At 43.9% G+C, this 21,469-nt stretch overlaps 1 protein-coding gene across 7 annotated transcripts in view; it reads right to left on the reverse strand.

The window, feature by feature from the left end:
- The window catches only part of zmp:0000001200 (dedicator of cytokinesis protein 9), a 66,689-nt gene that overhangs the window by 33,819 nt on the left and 11,401 nt on the right, over nucleotides 1-21,469 (reverse strand). For 3 of the 7 annotated variants that reach the window (XM_028990401.1, XM_028990405.1, XM_028990400.1), the window contains exons 1-2: nucleotides 12,763-13,049; nucleotides 3,114-3,230 (exon numbers count right to left, since the gene is read on the reverse strand). In XM_028990401.1, coding sequence (XP_028846234.1) covers nucleotides 3,114-3,230; nucleotides 12,763-12,939 — 294 coding nt within the window. In that variant the 5' untranslated portion in view covers nucleotides 12,940-13,049. Of the gene's footprint in view, nucleotides 1-3,113; nucleotides 3,231-6,735; nucleotides 6,950-12,762; nucleotides 13,050-21,469 lie in introns of those variants that run through there. The other 4 variants (XM_028990406.1, XM_028990403.1, XM_028990402.1 and 1 more) reach the window with 3 other exon arrangements.

The raw sequence follows: 21,469 nt of genomic DNA on the forward strand, positions 1-21,469 counted from the left end.
ACCAACAGACCTGCTCTTGTAATTAGCTTGGCTCCACACATCTTCTGCTCTGATTTATCCTGCCTTTCCAATGAGCTTCTAAAGGGGTTAATGTCAGTATCAACTTTATCAGACAAGTTTAAACTTAGTTCCAAAGAACTGGCAAGTGCAATACTGTGACTCTGACACACAAAAAAAAAAGTCACAGAAAGTACAAAGCATTACCTAGAATGCACCTCACTAAATTTCCAGTCGTGCTGACTGACGTGCCCAGGGACAGAAAAAAGATTTTCTGCATGACTTCTGGATTTCACCACCCTACTGCAATTGCAATTAACGCCCCTGTCCTGTCATCGAGTCGTGGGCTGGGGTTCTCTTTGTCTAGAGTTTTCACATTTTCCCAGCATTCACATGGACTTCCTGCCACAGTCCACAGACATGCAGATTAGGTGAATTTGGCCATGGTGTTTGTGTTTTCACTGGCATGGACAGGTACCAAGCCTGTAAGTTCTAAGGTGGTACTGCTGAAAGAAGGCAGTACAACAAAACAAAAGGTGCACTTGTTCAACAGCATTTTACACATTTAATACATTTACATTTACAGCATTTATCAGACGCCCTTACAATAAGTAGTTACAGGGACACACAGAAGAGCTACTTAATGGTTATGTGTATCTTGAAGTGTGTAATTATTTAAACACTTATTCTATTTATTTATGTAAATCCTGAGGGTGTCTTTGACCTTACACCAGCAAACAAGCCCCACGCTTAGTGTTGTGTATAGTGCCAGTTTGAAAATAGTGCCCATATTGTTACACCTTGCACAACATTAATTCAAAGATTATTTAAGTCTTTCAGCTGCAGCACATTTGGCAGAGGTTTTCACAGCCTTGCTCATCGAAACCCGCCGCCTTAATTTTTTTGTATTGTCTTCCATAAAGCCCGGGTGATCATTGCGTGATCTCAGGCTGCCCTCAGCGGCACTTTGAGGTCTTCCTGTGCAATGCCAAAAGCCAGAGCCTCTCCAGCACTAAACACAATGAGGAGGTTTCTATTTGTGAACTCTGAGGTGTTGCCTTCCTCCCCACAGAGCCAGTTTCCTGCGGGGAGATGGTAATCTCCATAATGTAAGCAGCAGAGACTCCTATGTGTGTAGTCCAAAGGGAGCCAGGAAGTGTGTGAGGGGAAGCCTGAGGGAAATGAGCCGCCATGGGGCAGTTTGGGGTGAAAAGTTCTAGGGAAAATCTATGAATATCACTAGAGTAAAATTGCACTCAACAGCTCTCCTGTTTATGGCACCGTAGCAAGAAAAACACTATTTTCCTCTTTTGAGGTTTTTTTGGACTGTTCGCATGGCAATATTGTGAGATAAGATGCATTGCATTTACTTTCATTAAATACTGAATAGAAAAAACATCAAACACAATCACACACAATATATTCATACACTACTCTGCAAAGGTTTGGGGTCATTTAGAAATTTCTTTGTTTTCACTTTTTCTATCCATTATATAAGACAAAGTTCCAAATAAATGTCCAAGCCATCACTAGGGAGAAGAAAGAGGACAGGACAGGCAGGGAGCGTTTGAAAACGTGTAGAGCTGATGGTCAACCAGAAGCTGCTTGCAGCCAGCGGCATGATCAAATGCGATCAGGAGGGTCTGGATTTACTGTAGGGAACCAGCACTCAGCTATTAGCGTATGTGAGGGGACGCAGCTCCACCTTCAGCTGAAAGAAAGTGCCCTGCCGTGTGTGTGGAGCGATATTTTGATGCTTCTTCTATTTTGCGACTTTGTGGCTTGTGTCTAAGAGTCAAGTGTAAGAGAGCACGGCACCATGGAGAGCCATGAAAGTACCGGAGACACGGTCAAGGCCGCCTCCCTGTCAGCGAGTGAACCAGATGTCTGGCCTTTGACGTCCAACAAGACGCCCTCACCGCTCTCTGAGCTATGCACAACCTGTCCGACCCAACAAAGGTATTTCGGCTACAAATGAATAAAAGACAGATAGACGGAGAGAAATTAGATACTCCACGAAGCGCCCTCAGGCACTTTTGCTCCCAAAACTAGAGAGCAGAGGAAACGGACATGCGATACTTTGCATTGTGTGATCTACACAGCCAGAGAGCAGTAGCCAGTTGGGAGATTTTGTTCCCCTGATTTATCCGAGGGACCAAACTGTACTTGAACAGACCAGTGAGGAGAAATGTGAAAGTCATTACGAGCATCACGGACAAAGGAAACAGTTAACAAATGAAACTCCGGATCATATGAAACAGGGCCGTGAGACTGCAAGCAAGGGTCAAGACATTTAGCTGTTCTCACTTCCCGTGGCTGGAAGACCCAGGCGGGATTTTCATTTCACAGTTTCCATCACAGGACATGCGTGCATGGCACAGACGGAAAAAGTGTGATGGCGCGCAATCTCTGCGGCAGGCATGGAGAGATAACCCACACTGCCTCATACAACATGGCTAATACGTCAGAGTCAGCCAGGCAGCCCTTCCTCTTTACAACAGAGTTAAAAAAAACAACAAAAAAACAGAGACCTTTCCAGGCCACAGAGAGGAAAAGGCCCTTTACTATTTACCCAGTCCTCGTTCTGCCTTCCCGTTGGTCTGTGTCAGTTGGTATCTTGCCCTCAAATCACCAGTTTTGACTTTTTTGCACTTAGTTGGCTCCATTATGGCACATCCACTCGAGTGCTGCTGAATAAAATTTTATGCTTATCTTTCTTACATATTTTCATTTGCTCATTCAATAAAATAACATTTTTTTGGGCCGAATAGGTCCTAAAAGTTTTATTTTACAATGGTGTGACCCAGCAAAAGCGCAATTCTTCTTTTACTAATATTTAGATTTTATCAGTATACAGATCATACTGAAAGTAGCCCTGCTGTACTGGAGACACTGATCCTGTTGCTGTAGCTCAGGGCAGTTAAAGTCCCAATGTGATCACAAAGCACAACAAGACTTCTGTCCCAAAACCATAAAAAGTGCAGCCATGTGAGGGTACCCTTCAGTGCCCTCCACTGCCCTTCAGTGATGGTTCTAAATACAGCTCATCTCTACCTCTTGACCAGCCCTTCTTGTGAGCATGTGGTGTGCTGGCATCTGCAGGAGCAGTGAGATACCTGGAAGTCCTCCAGAGGGAACTGCAGCATGTCCCTGAGCACATCGCTGAGGATCTGGGTCTTCCTCTGCACAAGGATGTTCTCATAATCCAGAGGCTCAATCACCTTGGGCTTTACCTTCAGACAGACAAAAAAAGAAACAAGAATACACAGGTATGAATCAGCGAGACGGATGGAAAGGCATATTTCCAGAACATCACCTCTGATACTGTTAAGAAGGGTATAGTTTAAGACTGTATGGTTTATTTGGTATAAATGACATTTATTTGTGTCTCAGTCGGAGTGAAAACTCTTGGGTACATGCTCTCCATAGGCCCATGTTATTATGAGGGTAGGTTGGGTTTAGCCTGTGCTAAGTGATCCTCTTTCCGGGCTCTCTGGGGCTCAGCTGACAGAGCCCAGCATCTCAATGCACTGCAGATGTGATAACAACTCATGGCCGCACGGCGCAACCCAGAACGAGCCCTCTGGGCAAACTTTACAGCACCCCGCCCAGAGTCAGCCTTCACGGGGGGAAATGGTTTGTTGTCCTGGGGAAGGACTGGGACTTTTAAAGCTGAACGGCCAGTTCGAGGCTGATCCACGCACACATGCTATCTGTTAGTCACGTAATGGACAGCGCATGGAGACTGCCCCCGCCCACAGAAATTAAAACCCGTTCAGGAATAACGGGCGGCGTGTGATGACTTCATCGCGTGTGTGTTGACATCCTACACATCTCTGTAGGTCAGTGGGGAGGCAAGTGCCTGGAAATTATACTGTGACCGGACCAAACATACAGTACATATCATATTCAGATAAGAGGGATATGCACAATTTTCCCAAATCAACAACCAGTGAATATTTCAAAAATCAAATGTTTCGGAATGATTTCTCAATTACTTAAGTCAATGTCAATGCACAATATCAATGCACAAACACACTGGAATTATATTGGGATCAATGTTTAAACACTGACCAGGTTTATTAATTGGAATAAAAATATATAATATGATCATAAATACACCATATTGGATAAAGACACATGCGCTCTCCTAGTTCTGTGATGAACAAAAAAGTGTTTTAATGTAAGTAAACAATTTGTAAGAAAAGAAATATTAAGAAATAAAATCTCAATTCATTCTTTACACAGCTAAAACAAGAAAAAAAACTCTTCAATCTAGCAAGCTGGCAATCCAGTAATTAATATTGTTGGTTGGCCTCCAACTGCACATCACTTAATTATTTATCAATGCACCTTAATTAAGAGCTGCTTTTATGTTATTTAACGCCGATAGGGCAACCACATGAAGCACATTACTCGGCTGTTACTCCTTTGTGCTGCGCTTAACAACAATGAACTCTCTGTAACTAACGGCCTCTTGTGTCTTATTACTTACTATATTATATTACAATAATATAGTTAGGTAGCCCTTTCCATACATCAACACCCCTTCCTGTTCAAAATTTATACACCTACCCTGATAAATCGTATACGTTTCAAACCCTGCGGGGAGCATGGAGGCTATGACAGGTGCTGTTTTGAAGAATGCATTACACCTGTGTGCGCTTCATAGAACCAACTGAGGAGTGTAAATATGGGATGAGCAGAGAGACGTTCGATCGTATTCCATGTAAGGCTTCCACCAACGCTCATGATTTCAGGTGCCCAGATGTGCGCATTGTCTCTGCCAACAAGGGGCAGACAGCAGAACAAATCGCCCTGGAGAAACATTAAATGTATTTACTGTAGGAGTGCACTGCAGGCTCGTGGCTGCACGTAGCCTCCACATCTGGCCTTGATAAAGCAACAATGACCTCAGAGGCAGATTCTTGGAAAAATTAAAATGAGGTGCAAAACAGGCTAATAAGAAAAATAAAATAAAAGAGCTTGGTGCTGACGACAGCAGAGACCAGGTCAGCAAGGCGCTCCTAATCTCCAGCCAGTCATCAGACTGTCATCATTTCCAGGTGAGGGAGCTTCAGCTCGCATGAAGCTCTGTGTCATCCCTCTCGCACTCTCAGACAAAGATGAGGTGTTCTGCTCCAACCAGGAGTCAGGTGAGTCATGAAGATAACAGGCCGCTTGCTGATAACAGGCCAGCGATGGCGGCCTGTGGCAGACAAGATCACAGAGCCAGGTGTCTGGCACCAAGCCCTGCCACAACCCTGTACAAGTACCATAAACACACACACACACACACACACACACACTCCATTTACTCTGAATGTGGATGTGAGAGGATATCCGCACTGTAGCTATCAACATAACTTTCTTTTTTTTTTTAAATGTAATGAATTTCCACCCACCCTGTTACAGAGTCATTATAACATTTACCTCTGCGCTAATTACTGTGTCTTCTGATCCCGACAGTCACTAGACTGGAATGTCTTGAGGCTCCACTCCCCTCTCTATACAAACTCTTCCTTCACCTACTCCCTTCGAACCTCCACATCAGCCCTGATGCTTTCCACATGACAAAAAGCAAACGACCAGACCAGGTCAACCTACGTCCTGCTGCGCACCTTCAAATTTACAGTAAATACTGAAATTGTGCAACCTTCTTGCTCACCAACTCTATTTCCCTTTGCTTATCGTTTATTAAGCTCTCCTCAAACAAACCAGTCGAACGAATCCAGCTTGGACAAAGCAGTGCACTTGTTGTTCACCAGATGGTGTTGCCTTTGTTTGTTGCTTCTCCCATGAGTGGTGCCATTAGGTGATCTGACAGAGGAGCCAAGCACCTTAGCAAGGCAAATTATTATTCACCCAGAGTAAACTCAGGGTTAGTTCCAGCATCAAACTTAAAAACCATCATCAATCATCAAACCCAAATCATGAAATTGCCAAAAGTGCATATATATAAAGTGCAGTATCAAGTGCATATTTAACACTAATAGTTTAGTGTCTTTATAAAACCAGGAAAGGTCATGTTCCGGGTGACAGAAATAATTACACACCAACAAAAAGGGTATTGTTCAAGAAACAGCGGTTGTGCATGTAAATCTTGAGGACGCCTTTGACTTTACAATTGCGAACAAGCCCCACCTTTAGTGTGTAGCGCTGCTTAATGCCAGTTGGTAACAGTGTCCTGTATTTCAGTGCATTCATTTAGACATTTAGACTTTTTAACAGTCGATTTCTTTTGATACTAAAGGCATTTAGTGACGTGCAAAGCCCAGCAGAGTCCGTCATTCGTTTCATGTCACATTGTGCTTCAATTTTCCAATTATTATTTTTTTTCAAGCGTTGTCCTCTGTAATTAACTTCAGTTGCTGGGCTTATCCCATACTTGGCTACTTCTAAAATCCATAGATGCAAAAAATAAATTGCTTGTGACATCTGAGCCCAACGCATTGTGTGGAACACATCAGATCGAATAAAAGCAAGGTCTGGACTTTCAAATAAACCTTCCAACTGAACAGAGAGAATAGCTGAAAACACCTCAAATGGCTCAAAGAACAGCTTGCATCAGTACTTCCTCGAATTACAAAATTGACCTACTAACTTTCGAGGTTTGAAAGCTCAGACTGGACATTTTGATCAGCAAAGGTTCTCAATCCCCCTTTAACTCGAGCGGACAACGACCACAGACAAAGACTGGCATTGACTGGCGATTTTAGCTGTGGTAGAGCCACTTACCACCACCTGTGGGACCGCATCCACCTCTGCCTCCGCTGCTGGCAGACTCCTGTACTGCTGCGGAGACTCAATCACCAGCTCCTTCTTATGAGCTTTGCCTGCTCTTCCCTGCATGGTTAACGTCCGCGGACAGAAAAGCAGCGGTCTGCCAGCATGTCCAGCGCGGAGACGCAGATGTCTGCTACTCCACCACTGCAGATTCCCCGTCTGGAGCAGACTGCTCAGTCACGGCGACCCAGCCCCAAACACACACCCACACACACACACACCAAAGTCAGCCCCTCCGGTACTCGGCTGTGCAGCATGGGGGAGTAAAACACACACACACACACACACACACACACAGACACACTCCTCCTACCCCTGTCATCTGACCCCATGTCGTTTACCTGCAGTCTAATGACAAAGTCCTCTCAAAAGCAGACAATGGAGGGACATTCCGCTGCCTACATAGTCCATGAAACTTCACACAAAACAAACGGGAAAGGTTTCTCCATTTGTGAAACACGAGTGGATTCGAGAGAAGAAAAGAGAAACAATCACTGAAACAGAGCACTGCAGTGATTATTGTGGCAAGAATAATTGCCAGACCAGCAAAGAAAGACTCAATCTGTGGGGAAGTTACAGTAAGTGCAGACTAAGATGACCCTGAATTCTGCTTTGCACCAAGCAATTGTGAGCAGTGATATATAAATGCACTACAATTAGTGGATTTTAGGTGCCAAACGAGAGCAATTTGATCCATTTAATTGGCCTTCCCTTCAATGTAGTTTGGAATAAAAGCATTTGGAAACCGCATGGGGGGAGGTTACCCGGCTCACCTGGCAACGTGATGCCACCACAGGGCAGTGGTGGCCTAGCGGTTAAGGAAGCGGCCCCGTAATCAGAAGGTTGCCGGTTCGAATCCCGATCCGCCAAGGTGCCACTGAGGTGCCACTGAGCAAAGCACCGTCCCCACACACTGCTCCCCGGGCGCCTGTCATGGCTGCCCACTGCTCACTCAGGTGATGGGTTAAATGCAGAGGACAAATTTCACTGTGTGCACTGTGTGCTGTGCTGCTGTGTATCACATGTGACAATCACTTCACTTTAACTTTAACTCGATGGCACCACTAGACGGCAATTTCATCAAGAGGTGACCCCTTATATGACGCTCGGTAAATTTTTACTTTTAATGACTGTCGTTATACACACACACACACACACACACACACACACACACACACACACATTACTGTGCAAAAGTCTTAAGCATTAATACAAACCAGTGAAAACCAAACTACTGTTTATCTGAGCAATAAGCAATTTTATAACAAAAAAAACACATTTTGGACATTGTTAAAATATAGAATTTCCATTTTCTGCAATAAATATAGACTATCTTCCCTGCGCTCTTATCCATTTGTTCCCTGAGCAACAATACAATATTGTTTTCCAGACTTCTGCTTGCAGGACATCATTCATTTGTTTACACAGTTGGAAGAGTCCAAGAGTCAAGTTGTATTAACAGCACAATACAGTATTCACCATGCTCCTGCACTGGCACAGGAATCCTAATAATCATCTGTTCCAAGGATGTCTGGAGTTTGGAATGGGTGGATTACACTTGTCTGCTGTTTGTGTGACTGGGTTTTGTTGACCCATCTGCTAGAGGGACATTCCTCAGAGGCCCATCCCAATTCTGCACTCACCTCAGAGTGGCCAGGGTGTGTGGGGCTGTGGGGGTCCCAGTGGGGGGAGGGTGTGTCTCTTTCTACAGTATACACAAGAGGGTCCTATTTAAAACCGAGGGGGGGGAGTGGGCAGGGTCTACAGCTGTTCCTCTTCTTCAGTCACCTGCCCCTGACCTTATGACAACTGCACACACACACACACACACACACACACTTACACAGACCTCAAACCACCTCAGTGGAGGGAACATGTCAAGACGACGTGCTACGGACAATCCTCACAGGAAGAGTTACAGTCCCCAGTCTTCCTGAAGGCCACAAAGAGGGAGTGACAGCTCTCATGGGGCAGGAGGCCGGGAGTGAAAGAAAAACAGAACATAATTTCATAACTAAATCCAACCATCCACACTCAGAAACTCTATGTATGGTAATTCTTTTGTATTGTTCAAAAGGCTTACCGAAAGTAAGGTTACAAATATATAACAAACCTATTGCCTTCAACGAACTCTTACAAGGAAACCAATCATTTCCTCTTGCTTTCTGTTTCATTCCTACGCATTCCTAAACGTATAAATTATGTGCACAGTGAATTAAATTCTTCACTGCTTTTTATGTTGAGCATACGTCAGTTTTCTACAAATTCGCTTCTTCTGCAACTTCGCTTACTTATTTTTGTCTATCCAAACTCAAAGTTTACAACTTAATTTTATGTAACTATATAAAAATACACAGCATGCATTTGCTTTGATACAAAGTACATTTCATGTCATGTTTACGGACACTTGCATGGGAGCCCTCATTCATGCTGACAAGCCATCGCTCTGGTCTTGTGGTAACATTCAAGCTCATAAATTATCACCGGACTGTTGGCGGAAACCTAAAACCAAAATGACCAACAGTCAAAACACATTCCTCCATATTATCATCAAGCAACATCTGGAGCAACACTCCGATGCCGAGCGGCCGCCTCCTGCCACTGTTTGTATAATGCGATGCCACGCCCACTTCACCAACTGGCGCTAAGTGCTACAAGCACCCGGCCAGAGGCTGATCAAACAAGCTCGAGTGGCCGCGTTAAAGACCAGCAAAGAAAGAGTCCCTGCTGCCTCCCCCGTGCACTCGCTTCCAGCAAGAGATGATAATAAAGCAAAACTTCAAAGACGGATCCCACATGGGCAGCAGCGCAGCTAAAGAAAAGGCCTTGTGTGCCATTAGGGCGTGTTAGCTCTGGGAATCCTGCAGTCCCACGGAGCTTCAGAGAACCACACTGTAATATGGATTAAGTAGTTATGGATATAAAGTGCTTTGTCTGAGCGCTTTGTATGGAATCAGCTATGGATAGCGTTTGGTACTGTGCAAGTAGACTTTCTTCTCTGAGAGCGTTAAGAACTAATCAGGATCAAGCACACAGGTACAAATGCGATCACAACATTTTGCCAGTTTATCAGCATGCATTTTGCTTCCAGCATCACATTACAGATGTGATCACATAGTATCTAGTCCGAGACAAGCATTTTTTTATGAGCTTTATTTTTATTTATTTATTTATTTTTCCCAGAAATCATCAATACATGTGTACCACATAGGTTGAATCCAAGTTACATGCCCAGCATAACAATGAATAGTAACAGCTATGCATTGATTTATAGTGAAAAGTCAAATATTAGCAAATATTTCTTTGTCAAGATAAGATATGGCCCATTTGTGGATCTCTCAAATCACTGTATTTTTATTTCTCGTTTTAAAACTGGCCCACTCAGACTTGTTATTACTAGCCGTTGTCCCTAATTACCACACATTTCCACCCAGGAAAGGCAGGGCCCGTACAGGCGAGAGCCAAGAGATTTCTTCCTTCATAATTCCAGGATGTCCACGTGAAATCCGACTCCAGGAATGCAGATGCCAGTCCAGCCAGTCCAGCGAATTAAATCAGAAACCAGTGCCCAGCCCAGGTTAAGATGGACAGGACACACCCACTTGCCTGCTAAAGCACCCGAGATTACGTAACAAAGGCTTGATGAAATAGTTTGGTCATCCTCCGTTACGGAGGAGGGCTCCTTGGGTAGTTTCTGTCCTCAGTCCGCTAACAGCCCATTGTTTTCTCCTGGAAGCGCGGCGGAACGCCCAGCCTGTGCAACACGCTCTCTATCACCGAGGGCCGTCAGAGTTTCCACTGGTAGAGGGGTAGCGTGCAGGGGAGAAAGAGAGGGAGAAACTGCTGTTAAAAGCACCGGCCGGCTGTGGCACCGGTCCAAGCGAACGCAGCTATTTTCAACCTGAGCGTGGCGTCGACGTGCAAAAGCACCTCATGCCGCCGGCATCAAAATTAACAGTACATTACTACTTCAAACGGGCAAAACCTGTTTAAAAAGGCCATTTAGTCAATTAGGCAGGGATATAGAAAAATACATATTAAAACACGTATAGCCAAAAAAACTTAAAACCTGTCAAATGAACTGATGGCTAAGCACAGTACACAATCAACTGAGGAAAGCTGCCACTTGTGGTATTTAAGACATTTTGTCAGAAGTCACCTATTACATGGATACCCTTTTAAACAAAGGGGCTAACCGACCACTGGACCGCTGGAGTCAGGGGCCGCCTACCAATATATAATGTGAAGTGACTGTCATTGTGATACTCTGCAGCACAGCACACAGTGCACACAGTGAAATGTGTCCACTGCTTTTAACCATCACCCTTGGTGAGCAGTGGGCAGCCATGACAGGCGCCCGGGGAGCAGTGTGTGGGGACGGTGCAGTGGCACCTCAGTGGCACCTTGGCAGATCGGGATTCGAACCGGCAACCTTCTGATTACAGGGCTGTTTCTTTAGCCGCTAGGCCACCGCTGCCCCAGTAAGCATGAAATTCCTGGTGAAAGGAAACGGGTTTGATGATAATCACAGGCGGAGTGAAACAACAGAGCCAGCGCCTTTCCAAACAAAGCGCCCGTAAATGAAGCACTCTACAATGCAATCTGGCCAGTGACCCCTGACCCCTCAGCAGCTATAGCACCCTGAAACACCAAGTATTCCCAACACAACAGCTGGACAGTTAACGTATGAGCTGCATAAGTGATATGGTTCACATTTTATGGCATTTATCACATTACGCCATTTATCTGATGACCTAGAATCAGTCGTTATCAGTAGAGTAGACACCCTGGAGACACTCAGGGTTCAGTGTCTTGCTCAGGGACACGATGGTAGTATTGAAAGGATCTGAACGAGTTTTGCATTGTTTTGGAGTGTAAGTAATGTAATTTTTCTTTTAAATGTGCAATTTTGATAAAAATAAATTAATTCAAAAGATTGAAAAAGAGTCAAACTGTTAACCCTGGGACACATTTTGGAAATATCAGAGAGTAAGAAAATTATAGTTCATTGAAAATTACTAAATAACCATACTTTTTCAAGGTTTTTGTGTGATTTGCCAGATTTCAATTTAATTATATTAAATTCCTTAGCACATATTGCAATGAACTGTTTATTATTTTCAGAGGTCAGTGCTTGAGAAGTAATAAGACACATTTCCTCACTTCATCCTTGTGGCAGTCTGATTGGTGCTTTCTACCCAACTCTTAAGCTATTGGTGTCAGAAGTGGTAGTCAGACAATGCCTTGTAATCAAGTTCTGAATTTATATAAAAAAAACACAGGAAATAAGTTAAATATTACACAACAAATAAATAAGAACAAATAAGAAGTAGTCATTGACAAAGTTAGAAATAATCATGAAGTCAAACCCAGATTTGCTGATGTACCAGATTCTCAGCAGGTCTGAATTTGGCCAGATTTAATGTTCCTTTCATCAATGCTAAGATCATTGTTTTTCTAATAATCAATAAAGCTTTTAAAGTGACAGTCTTGCATCAGATCTCAAGACTTATTGTTGCTGCCATACAGTTTTCACCTGTATGATGTCATTTGGTGTTATTGATGGACATACACAAAGACATTAACCTTTCGAACGGTAGTTTACATGCAAATGAATACATGTAAATGATACAGCAAATGTCTCCTGACTAAGCCATAAGGAACAATGGCGTCTATTTATGGGGAGGAGACCGTCGGACGCGCCGCGAGCTGCGAGCTGAGCTCCACTACAGCCAAGGAAAACACAAAACACTGACTGGTCAAAAATTCCTCAGCGCTGAGCCAGTCCTTTAGGACGCCAATGATTTCAAACACATTTGCATCACACTGAGTCTCCAGATGTAGGTTAAATCTGGCAGACATACAAAAGAGGCTGAACTCAGATAAGGATCATTTAAAGACATGTTTGCATGTTCTGCTGCAAAAGACAGGTGGTATCCGCATCGTAAATAAATCTGTAAGAAAAGGCTCCACACACACCTTTGCAGCTCTGCAGGTCGGCCACAGGCGAGACTCCCTGTGACTGGCGGATGTCTCGGGCTCCGCCTGCGTGGACTGGCCATGTTCCGTAGCCGGGTTCTTGCAGACGTTGCCACAGTTCCTCCCCAGAACGGCGCGGAGACCCTCAAACAGAACCACACTGGTGGTGCAGCCCATGTTTCCATCACCTCCCCGCCCGACTTCAACCTGGACCCCCCATCATCCCTCGCCTGCACTCAACATGCCCACATCAGGCCAACAAGGAGGACCGCAGGCAGCGGGGCGAGGTCGCTGACTGCTCCAGACCATCAGAATGAATGTGTGTGTGTGAGTGAGAGAGAGAGAGAGAGTGTGTGTGCTGATAGGGCGAGTCTCTGCAGGACTAACTGACTCCGATGGATGCTGAGTGCTGCAGCAGCTTCAGCCAATGCTGAGCCTCCACACCGCAGCCTGGCGATCCTCTCACCCCACCCTGTTACGCTTGCTTCGTCCCGACATCGTCCTCAAGCTCTGCCCTACTATCCCTTTCAAAGTACCGGAGCGATGGAAATCTCCGCCATTCTGCACAATACAGAACAACGTGGCGCTAATCTAGGAGGGATTAAAGCTTTTCTGCCCAAGGCGAACTGGATTCACAAAAATGTGCAATTTAACTACGCCATCACATTCACCCAGGCGCAAACACTCAACATAAAATGTCTTTCCTACAGGTCCGTGCTTTCACTTACGGAAATCTCATATTTACACAACATGCTGAGGACGTGCAACAGATTTTGAAGTCTTCTGCACACAGAGACGGTTCCCAAATAAAAGATTAACGCCCGTGGTCGGATCACAAAAAGCCGCCCTCCCTGCCCTGCCAAGAGCGCGCTACATGTTGGAGGCAAAGCCTTCAAACCAGCGTTGATAAAATGCCTAGCTGCACCTCTGAACTGTTTTTTTGTAACAATGTGTATTATAATGTTATTGTTTATCCTAGTTATTGAAAGCAGAAATTAAGAAACATGACAGTTTGTGCATTGATTAGAGAAGTATGGTCAACAAGGCTGTTGAAATATTATTTATTAAGAATAATATTCAGTAATATAACCCCCTGACTAATGCATTCATAGAACTTGGGGAAAACAACTAATAGATATTTATTCATTTATATTCCTTTCACGGCCAATAGAGAACAAATCTTTTTAAAGAAACTGACCAACTGTTCCTGATAATCCATAATCTCAATATTTTCTAATATAAAGGGTTTATTGACCAGTCCTACCTGAACTGTGCTTTTGTTGGAAAATGCCGTCCAAGATGACTCAAAGACATTTAATGTTTTAGTGTCACCTGACCCACTCACCTACATCTTATTCAGAGATGAATCAGAGACGGAGCGTGAAAGAACAGAAGAACCAGAAGGGGAGGGGAGAACGACTGATTTCCTTACTGATCAGTCAGTGGCTCATCTTCAACTCTCTGTGTTGCGCTTGTCTGCAGTAGCCCACCCTTAATTCTCCTGAGGCTCATAAATGGCACGAGACTAGTCCATGATCGCAATTTAGCTTCATTAGTCAACAAAATCAAGGACATAACATCTGAAAAATCCCATTCTAAATGTGTGGTATGGGGATTTATTGTTGTTTTCCCAAACCACAAAAATAGTTTCTTCAGAGTACAACTACATGATGGACAGACAGTCTTTTGTCTCTTTAAAAGCACATTAAGAATGAATAAATCTTCTGAAAAATGATGAGTTGCACAGAAAAGCAAAGTAAACAGAACAGCACCCTGAATATGTTTTTTTTTCCTTACAGGAGAATGAATAAAATTCCGGCTTCTTCCCACAGGGCAAAAATCCCAGCAATTCATGTTGAAGCTTGTACAGGTGACAGATGACACTGAATAAATACATCAAAGATAGGAGCTTGTAAGTGGGTGCCATCATCAACAGGCATTTGGCAGCTTGGAATTTCTGTCCCACTTCATACTTTTGACACATCCACCCTCCTCGATGGTTGTCTTCAGCAGATCTAGACAGCTGGAACAGCAGCTTCTGACAACTGCCTGTAAAATCTAAACAGCTGTTGGGAGAGGGGGGATAAAGACAGCTTTGTGTTTACAGGGTACAGTCAGAGTTTATTATTTGATGTGCATATGAACACATATCTATACATATTGCACATAGACTGAATTACTTGGGGTGAGAATGCGCAATCGGAATTATATATACACTGATCAGTCATTAACATCACCAAACCGCCTCGACCACTGGGGTATGGACTCCGCAGGGCCTCTGAAGGTATGCTCTGGTATCCTGCACTAAGTCCTGTAAATTGTGAGGGGGTGCCTCCATGGATCAGACCAGCACTGATGCTCAACTGGATAGAGATTTGAAGACCAAGTCAACATCGTTCTTGGGCCAATTTTTGCCATGTGGCAGGTCGCACTATTCTGAAAAGGGGCACTGCAACCAGGGAAAACTGTTTCCCTGGAAGGGGTGTACTTGGCCAGCCAACAATGTTTAGGTTGGTTCGTCTACACTGAATGGCAGTGCAATTACCCGCTTTACCTGTCATAGTGGTGTATACACATTACACACAGAGTGAATAATATACATATTGCAAGATGGGGAAATCCCAGATCCATGGCATTTTGTCTTGGGTATAGGTCCCCCACCAGTATCTTTGTCAAGCTGCGACACCCCCAAACAAGACACGTCAAAAGTGTCACGACCACATAGACCAGGCAGATACATCAAAGGACAAATCTGAATGGTCTGTGGCAACTTTTTGGGAGTCAAATGTGGCGGCTGAAGTGTTTCTCTTTCCCCCCTCCACTGGGAGCTGGGGGGTTTCCCCCACCCCCAGATTTCTTGGCCTTTCTCTCCTGGTTTCTCCTGGGCCAGGCTGCTGAAGCCCCGTTCATGGCTTTTATTTCTCTCTCTTCCTCTATCTTCCTAGTGGTTAACACACTCGCCTATGAACCAGAAGACCCAGGTTCAAATCCCACTTACTACCATTGTGTCCCTGAGCAAGACATTTAACCCTGAATTGTTCCAGGGGGACTGTCCCTGTAACTACTGATTGTAAGTTGCTCTGGATAAGGGCGTCTGATAAATGCTGTAAATGTAGTATTCTAATTCTTAATTAGAAACTGTTGATTCTTCCTCTTATTTTGTAATGCCTCTTTCATGTCAGGTAACATCAGATTGAGTGTTTTAATATACAGTGCTTTCTTTACAATATTTCTTTATTTCTTTAAAATATCAGTATTTCTTTACAATATCAGAGGTTTGAGGTGTTGGAAGGCGGGGTCTGCTGAAAGATAAATATGTTAAGATAAGTCTTTATCATCATCATCATCACCAGTAGCTGAAAGCAAGGTCAGTGCTATGTTACTGATATAGGACTTAGTTTCTGGCTCAGTTGACCCAATGCTGCGGCATCAGCAATCCCACTACACAGCAAGAGGGGATTTAAAGTATCCTGGAAAAGTGAACCACATCTGTTACTGAACAGAGCAAGATATTCTGTGATTTCAACATAAGAATACATTTCAATTGATTACACAAAGTATATTTTCTTAACTGGGTCACTCATAGTATCTCAAAAAGTCCTTTCACATCAAAAGAAATGCTGTGGAGAACAGGAGAATTATGACTTTAGGGGTTCGCTGCTGCACATACTCGACTGACATACAGCAGTGTGTGCCGTGGCATTGAAGAGCAAATTATTATCTTAACCCAGACATTCTAAGTTCAGTTTATATTTGTTATATTGAACCCACTATAGTATAGTATAGTGGAATGTAGGATCGTATAGCATAGCATAGCATAGCATACATGTCACACTTGTTCATAGTTCTGACCACTAGTTATGGGGATAAAGTGTTATCAAAATGTTCCGTGCATCACGTAGAGAATCGTCCTTTTTTAACCCCAGAGAAAAACAATAATATCAATTAAAAGACTTCAGGTAGCATGGTAAGACCGTATGACCCTCTAGGTATTTTCAAACATACTCCCCAAAACTACACTCAACGATCCGCCCTAAGCCGGATGAGGTGCGCCTCTATGTTAAAGCGGCACTGTAATGCAACGTAATACAATTGTATCACCACATATCACATTTTTATCCTACATGAATCTTTATATTATATATATAAAATATTATATTATATTAACTTTTTTTTACAGCGTATTACCACTTAATACAATAACAAGGATCTTATAATACTGTTGATTCTTCAGTACTCAAAACATTGACAGTCTATCATTTTCAAGGCTCTGCCCCCCACGACATGCTCCCCTCCCCTGAGTATTAGGGTCTGTGTCAGTGTCTGTGTCTGCATGTCATGTCGCTGGTCGCCCTGGCAATTCCCAGTCCCGTAGTGTGCACTCGACGTTACCTCTTTCACACTTCCGAGTTGTGGGTTCAACAATCCGGCTTTCCATATATTATAACTCACGCATGAGGAGATGGGGTATTTCTCTCACTTCAGATAAGTATTATACAAAACGAAAGCTCCCCAAGACAAACAGGCCTAAACTGTGAGTAAAAGGAATTATTATGACTATACTATATAAAAAACGTGAAAGGTCACCAACATGAAACACATGTCTGGGAACAGAGCTGGAGAGACCTTCTCATCACACCACCATATGGAATATATAACTTCAACAAGAGATGGCTAAAGTCTCTCTCCCCCTCTCTCTCCTTGTCACATCAGATACAGAAACGTGTAATTACAATAAGCTTATAATAGCCGATTGAGCAGCACTGACAGATATGTGAGAATTAAGACCATCCTGGAGCCACTCAAGATTTATTTCTGAGCCTATGGTGCCCTAAATCATCAACACAGGGATCAGAAGTCAGCCCATGGCTGTTGTCCCACCAGAGCCGACGAAACACCCACTGCTCTGTGCCAGCTGGTGACCCAAAGCTGAACATCTGGACAGTGTGAACAGTAACAATGACCTGCAAAAAGGTCTAATTCCATTATCTGGCAGCATGACGTTCAGAGACTAATTAAAAACATCAAAACCAGAACATGTGGCCCTAGAGGGTCATTCTGAGTTTTCCACAAACAAGGTCATAAAGTGCCAGGTCCACCGTGACATCGAGTGGAGGAGAGGGTATCAGGAGGAGGAAGCAGGAGGACCTGGCAGCATATCTGACGAGAGTCCATATTGGTGGTCATGCATTTAAAGGCCCAGCAGGAGGGGGGTCACGTGTGGATCTCTGCACAGCGGCTGCAGCCGAACATCTGAGGTCATCCCTCCTTCCAGTGAATGGGGGCACAGGGTCACAGCTGAGCCCACCCCCACTCCAGGGGATGTGGAGATGAGGACGGGGAAGTGGCTGCTTCCTGGTGTTGTATAAACCAAGCGACAACAATGGACGATTGGCCAGGCTTAAACCCCACGAACCCACATAATCAAGGATCAGCCGTTGATCTGCAGTCACGCACTCCTCACTTGAAGTTACATTAAAGTGGAATTTGGAAGTTGAATCACGTCAATAGAAGATCTGAGAGATTTTGGGATTTATCCTGATTACACTTGTTATTTGTGCTGTGTCCTCATATCGGGAGGCAGAGGAAGATCTTTGCAGGACGGAAAAACGAAACTGCCCATATGCTGCCTCAGATAGGACAGGCGCCCAGTGTCAGATAATTACACACCCTTGAATTCCCATTTACACGTACACTTGTACATATTGAAGGCCCTACACAGCGACGACCCTACGTGGCTTTCAGGAGTTGGTTTGGACTGGTGGACTCTGGAGGAGGCAACCGTGGTTCATAGTGATGTCCATAGCAATACCTATAGGTGGCTTTATTCACTCTAAATGTGAAAGGTGACCGGTGTAGTTCCTAAGGGTTTTAGTCCACTGTAGGAAACACTGTAGAAATGATTGTAATAGAAAAAAAAACTGCAGTGACATTCTGTCCATCCCAATAGTGAGATTGCTGACTGTAAGGATACTAACCATATATCACAGTGCTTCACTGGTGGCCATGCACAACAGGTTTGTACAGACAATGCCCCCCTCAGAACAGTAGCTGGCTTCAAGGTTACTTGGGCTTTTAAAAAAAACGGCATTTCACAAATAAAACGGGCCACATCCGTTCCGCCTGCTCTGGGTATTCTGGGGATGTTTTATTTATCCAAAGGGAAGAAACGGACCCATTATCCTAAGGGGCACTCTTTCCTTTACTTTGAAGTACTGCCACCATGAGTGGCAAAAAATAACTTGAACATACACAATTGTGAGACGAGCACACAAACACAGACACACACACACCCACACACAAAGAAAGATCAAATTTTGCCACTGTCCTTGTTTTCCTGTTGGATCCAGTTCTGCATGGCAATGAGAAACAGGACACAGCGCAGAGCTTGGTGCCAGTGTCAACAGATCCACACGGCATCCTCTCTTCCCTTATCCTGCACTCCCTTTATCTTGTGCTCTACCTCAGTTACGCTCCTTTTCGATATATAATCCTCATCTGAATGAATATGTTTACTGTAATGTTTAATCAGTTTTAGTCTTCTCCTACACTTATTTAGGGAAATTACTGTCAAGGGGGTGTGGATAACCTCCCTGTCAGTTCGATCCTGCTGACACTGCCAGCAGTGAGCTCATGTGTGGGATGTATGTAATGCAAATGCTGCCACCTATAGGCTGGTTATCATACTGCAGGCACAGACTGGCTCAAAAGTAAGATGGATTTATTAAAGGTGTGCTATTAAATGTATACAGAGGGAAGGAGAAACCTAATAAAACTCTTTAAAGCACACAAAACTGCAAAAGATGCCAAGTATAAGAATTCATTGATCGTCAGATATTTAAACAAAACAGTCAGAATTCTGGAATGAACACTGCAGCAGACCTGAAGACACCACATAATCTTTACAATCCCAGCAAGTCACTCTGCTAAACAACATAAATTGACCACAATCCCATCTTTATCTGTCTCAATCCCCAATGTTCAAATAAACATTCCCATCTGTAATTTAACAGCAAACACGCACCTCACTTAAATAAAATGTGCCCTGGGAAACTAATTCATCCAAACAAGGAAAGACTGGTTTACTACTAATCTCTATCTAGAAGGGGGGGAAGGTTAAGTTACAACTTGCATTTCTTTAAAATAACAATGCAGAGGATGAACGGCATGGACTAGATGTGAACCTTTGAAGAAGAGTACTATATGGCATTAAAGCGGGTTGGTAGTAGCCTAGTTGGTAACACACTCGCTGATGAACCAAAAGACTCAGGTTCAAATCCCACTTACTACCATTGTGTCCCTGAGCAAGACACTTAACCCTGAGTTGCTCCAGGGGGGGACTGTCCCTGTAACTACTGATTGTAAGTTGCTCTGGTTAAGGGCGTCTGATAAATGCTGTAAATGTAAAATGTAAATGTAAAGCAATTACCAGAGTGATTAATGTTCAGTAATAACAGGTTGGCTTTGGACGCCCTGGAGTAAGGTGATCGCCTACCGCATTTACTGTTGCTTGGGGACACAATGTTAGCAAGTGTCAGGTTCACACACACTGATTTGTGGGTTAGCTGGTCGATGTTTGGTTTTGTCCACTACAACCCCTAAAGATAATGGCACATTTTGGTAGCAGTGACTGTGCTGACCAGCAGAGGATCATTGGTCCAGCAACACTGAGACCATTGTTCATGGTCCAGAACCCGGGCGTCACAGTGGGTCATGGAGAAAAACAGAGGCGGACGATGTGTTCCCACACGTCCAAAGCCAATGACCACAGAGCGGTCAAATTCTTTTCTGAGCATCACAGGACCAAATACTGAACGGCTGAAGGCCCATTGATAACACCGTGCCGCTTGCAACGTGTGAACGTTTCAGAACGTCATCACACATTCGACCATCTGACAGCATCTGCATCACAAATCAGGCTTTGACAGAGGACGCCTGGTGACCGGAAAACAAAGTGGCTCCAGGACCCCGATGCCTGGACTGTGCCGGAGGAAAGGAGAAGAGCATTATCAATGCTGCCAAAACAAGATCAAATGAAAACATTGGACAGTTCAACCCCTGTCTATGAATGAGCTGTAAAATTACCAATGAACACTTCAGGTTATATGAAGAGCCTGTTTCAGCTCAAAACATATTTAGAGAATTAATCATTTAATAATTATATGCTGTAACTTATTGACATAAAAGTTAAAGTAAAGAATGAACACTACCTCTGAGTATTTCAGTTCAAGCAAACTGGACTCTCAGCCGGACATTCTGCTTCCAGACTTTTGTGACACTTTGAAGTCTGTTTGGCATCATTACACAAAACCATCAGGCTCAATGAGTGGAAAAACACACCACACAGAGCATGGGGTCCTGGAGCATGATGGGCCACAACTTGCTGCCACCCACAAAACCACTAAGATGACGTTCATATATGGTTCATACACAAAAGCTCATATTTAGCAGGGAGCACATCGAATGTAGATCAGGGTGCACTAGATTGGCAGTGAAAATGAATGATAAAAGCATAGCTAAGCCAACTGCATGTTGGGTTTATAGGCCGTACAACATAGATCACGTCTGCTGACGCTGCTGCAAACAAGTTTTAATTATCAGCATAGAAACTGGAGGTGAACAGAGGAGGTAACACTCAGTGTTGCCAGATTGCATGGTTTTACTGCATTTTCTGAAAGTTGTGCGCGGATTAAACTTCGCAACACAG

The sequence above is a fragment of the Denticeps clupeoides genome, chromosome 9 (genome assembly GCF_900700375.1).
Source record: "Denticeps clupeoides chromosome 9, fDenClu1.1, whole genome shotgun sequence".
In the NCBI taxonomy this organism is placed as follows: domain Eukaryota; kingdom Metazoa; phylum Chordata; class Actinopteri; order Clupeiformes; family Denticipitidae; genus Denticeps; species Denticeps clupeoides.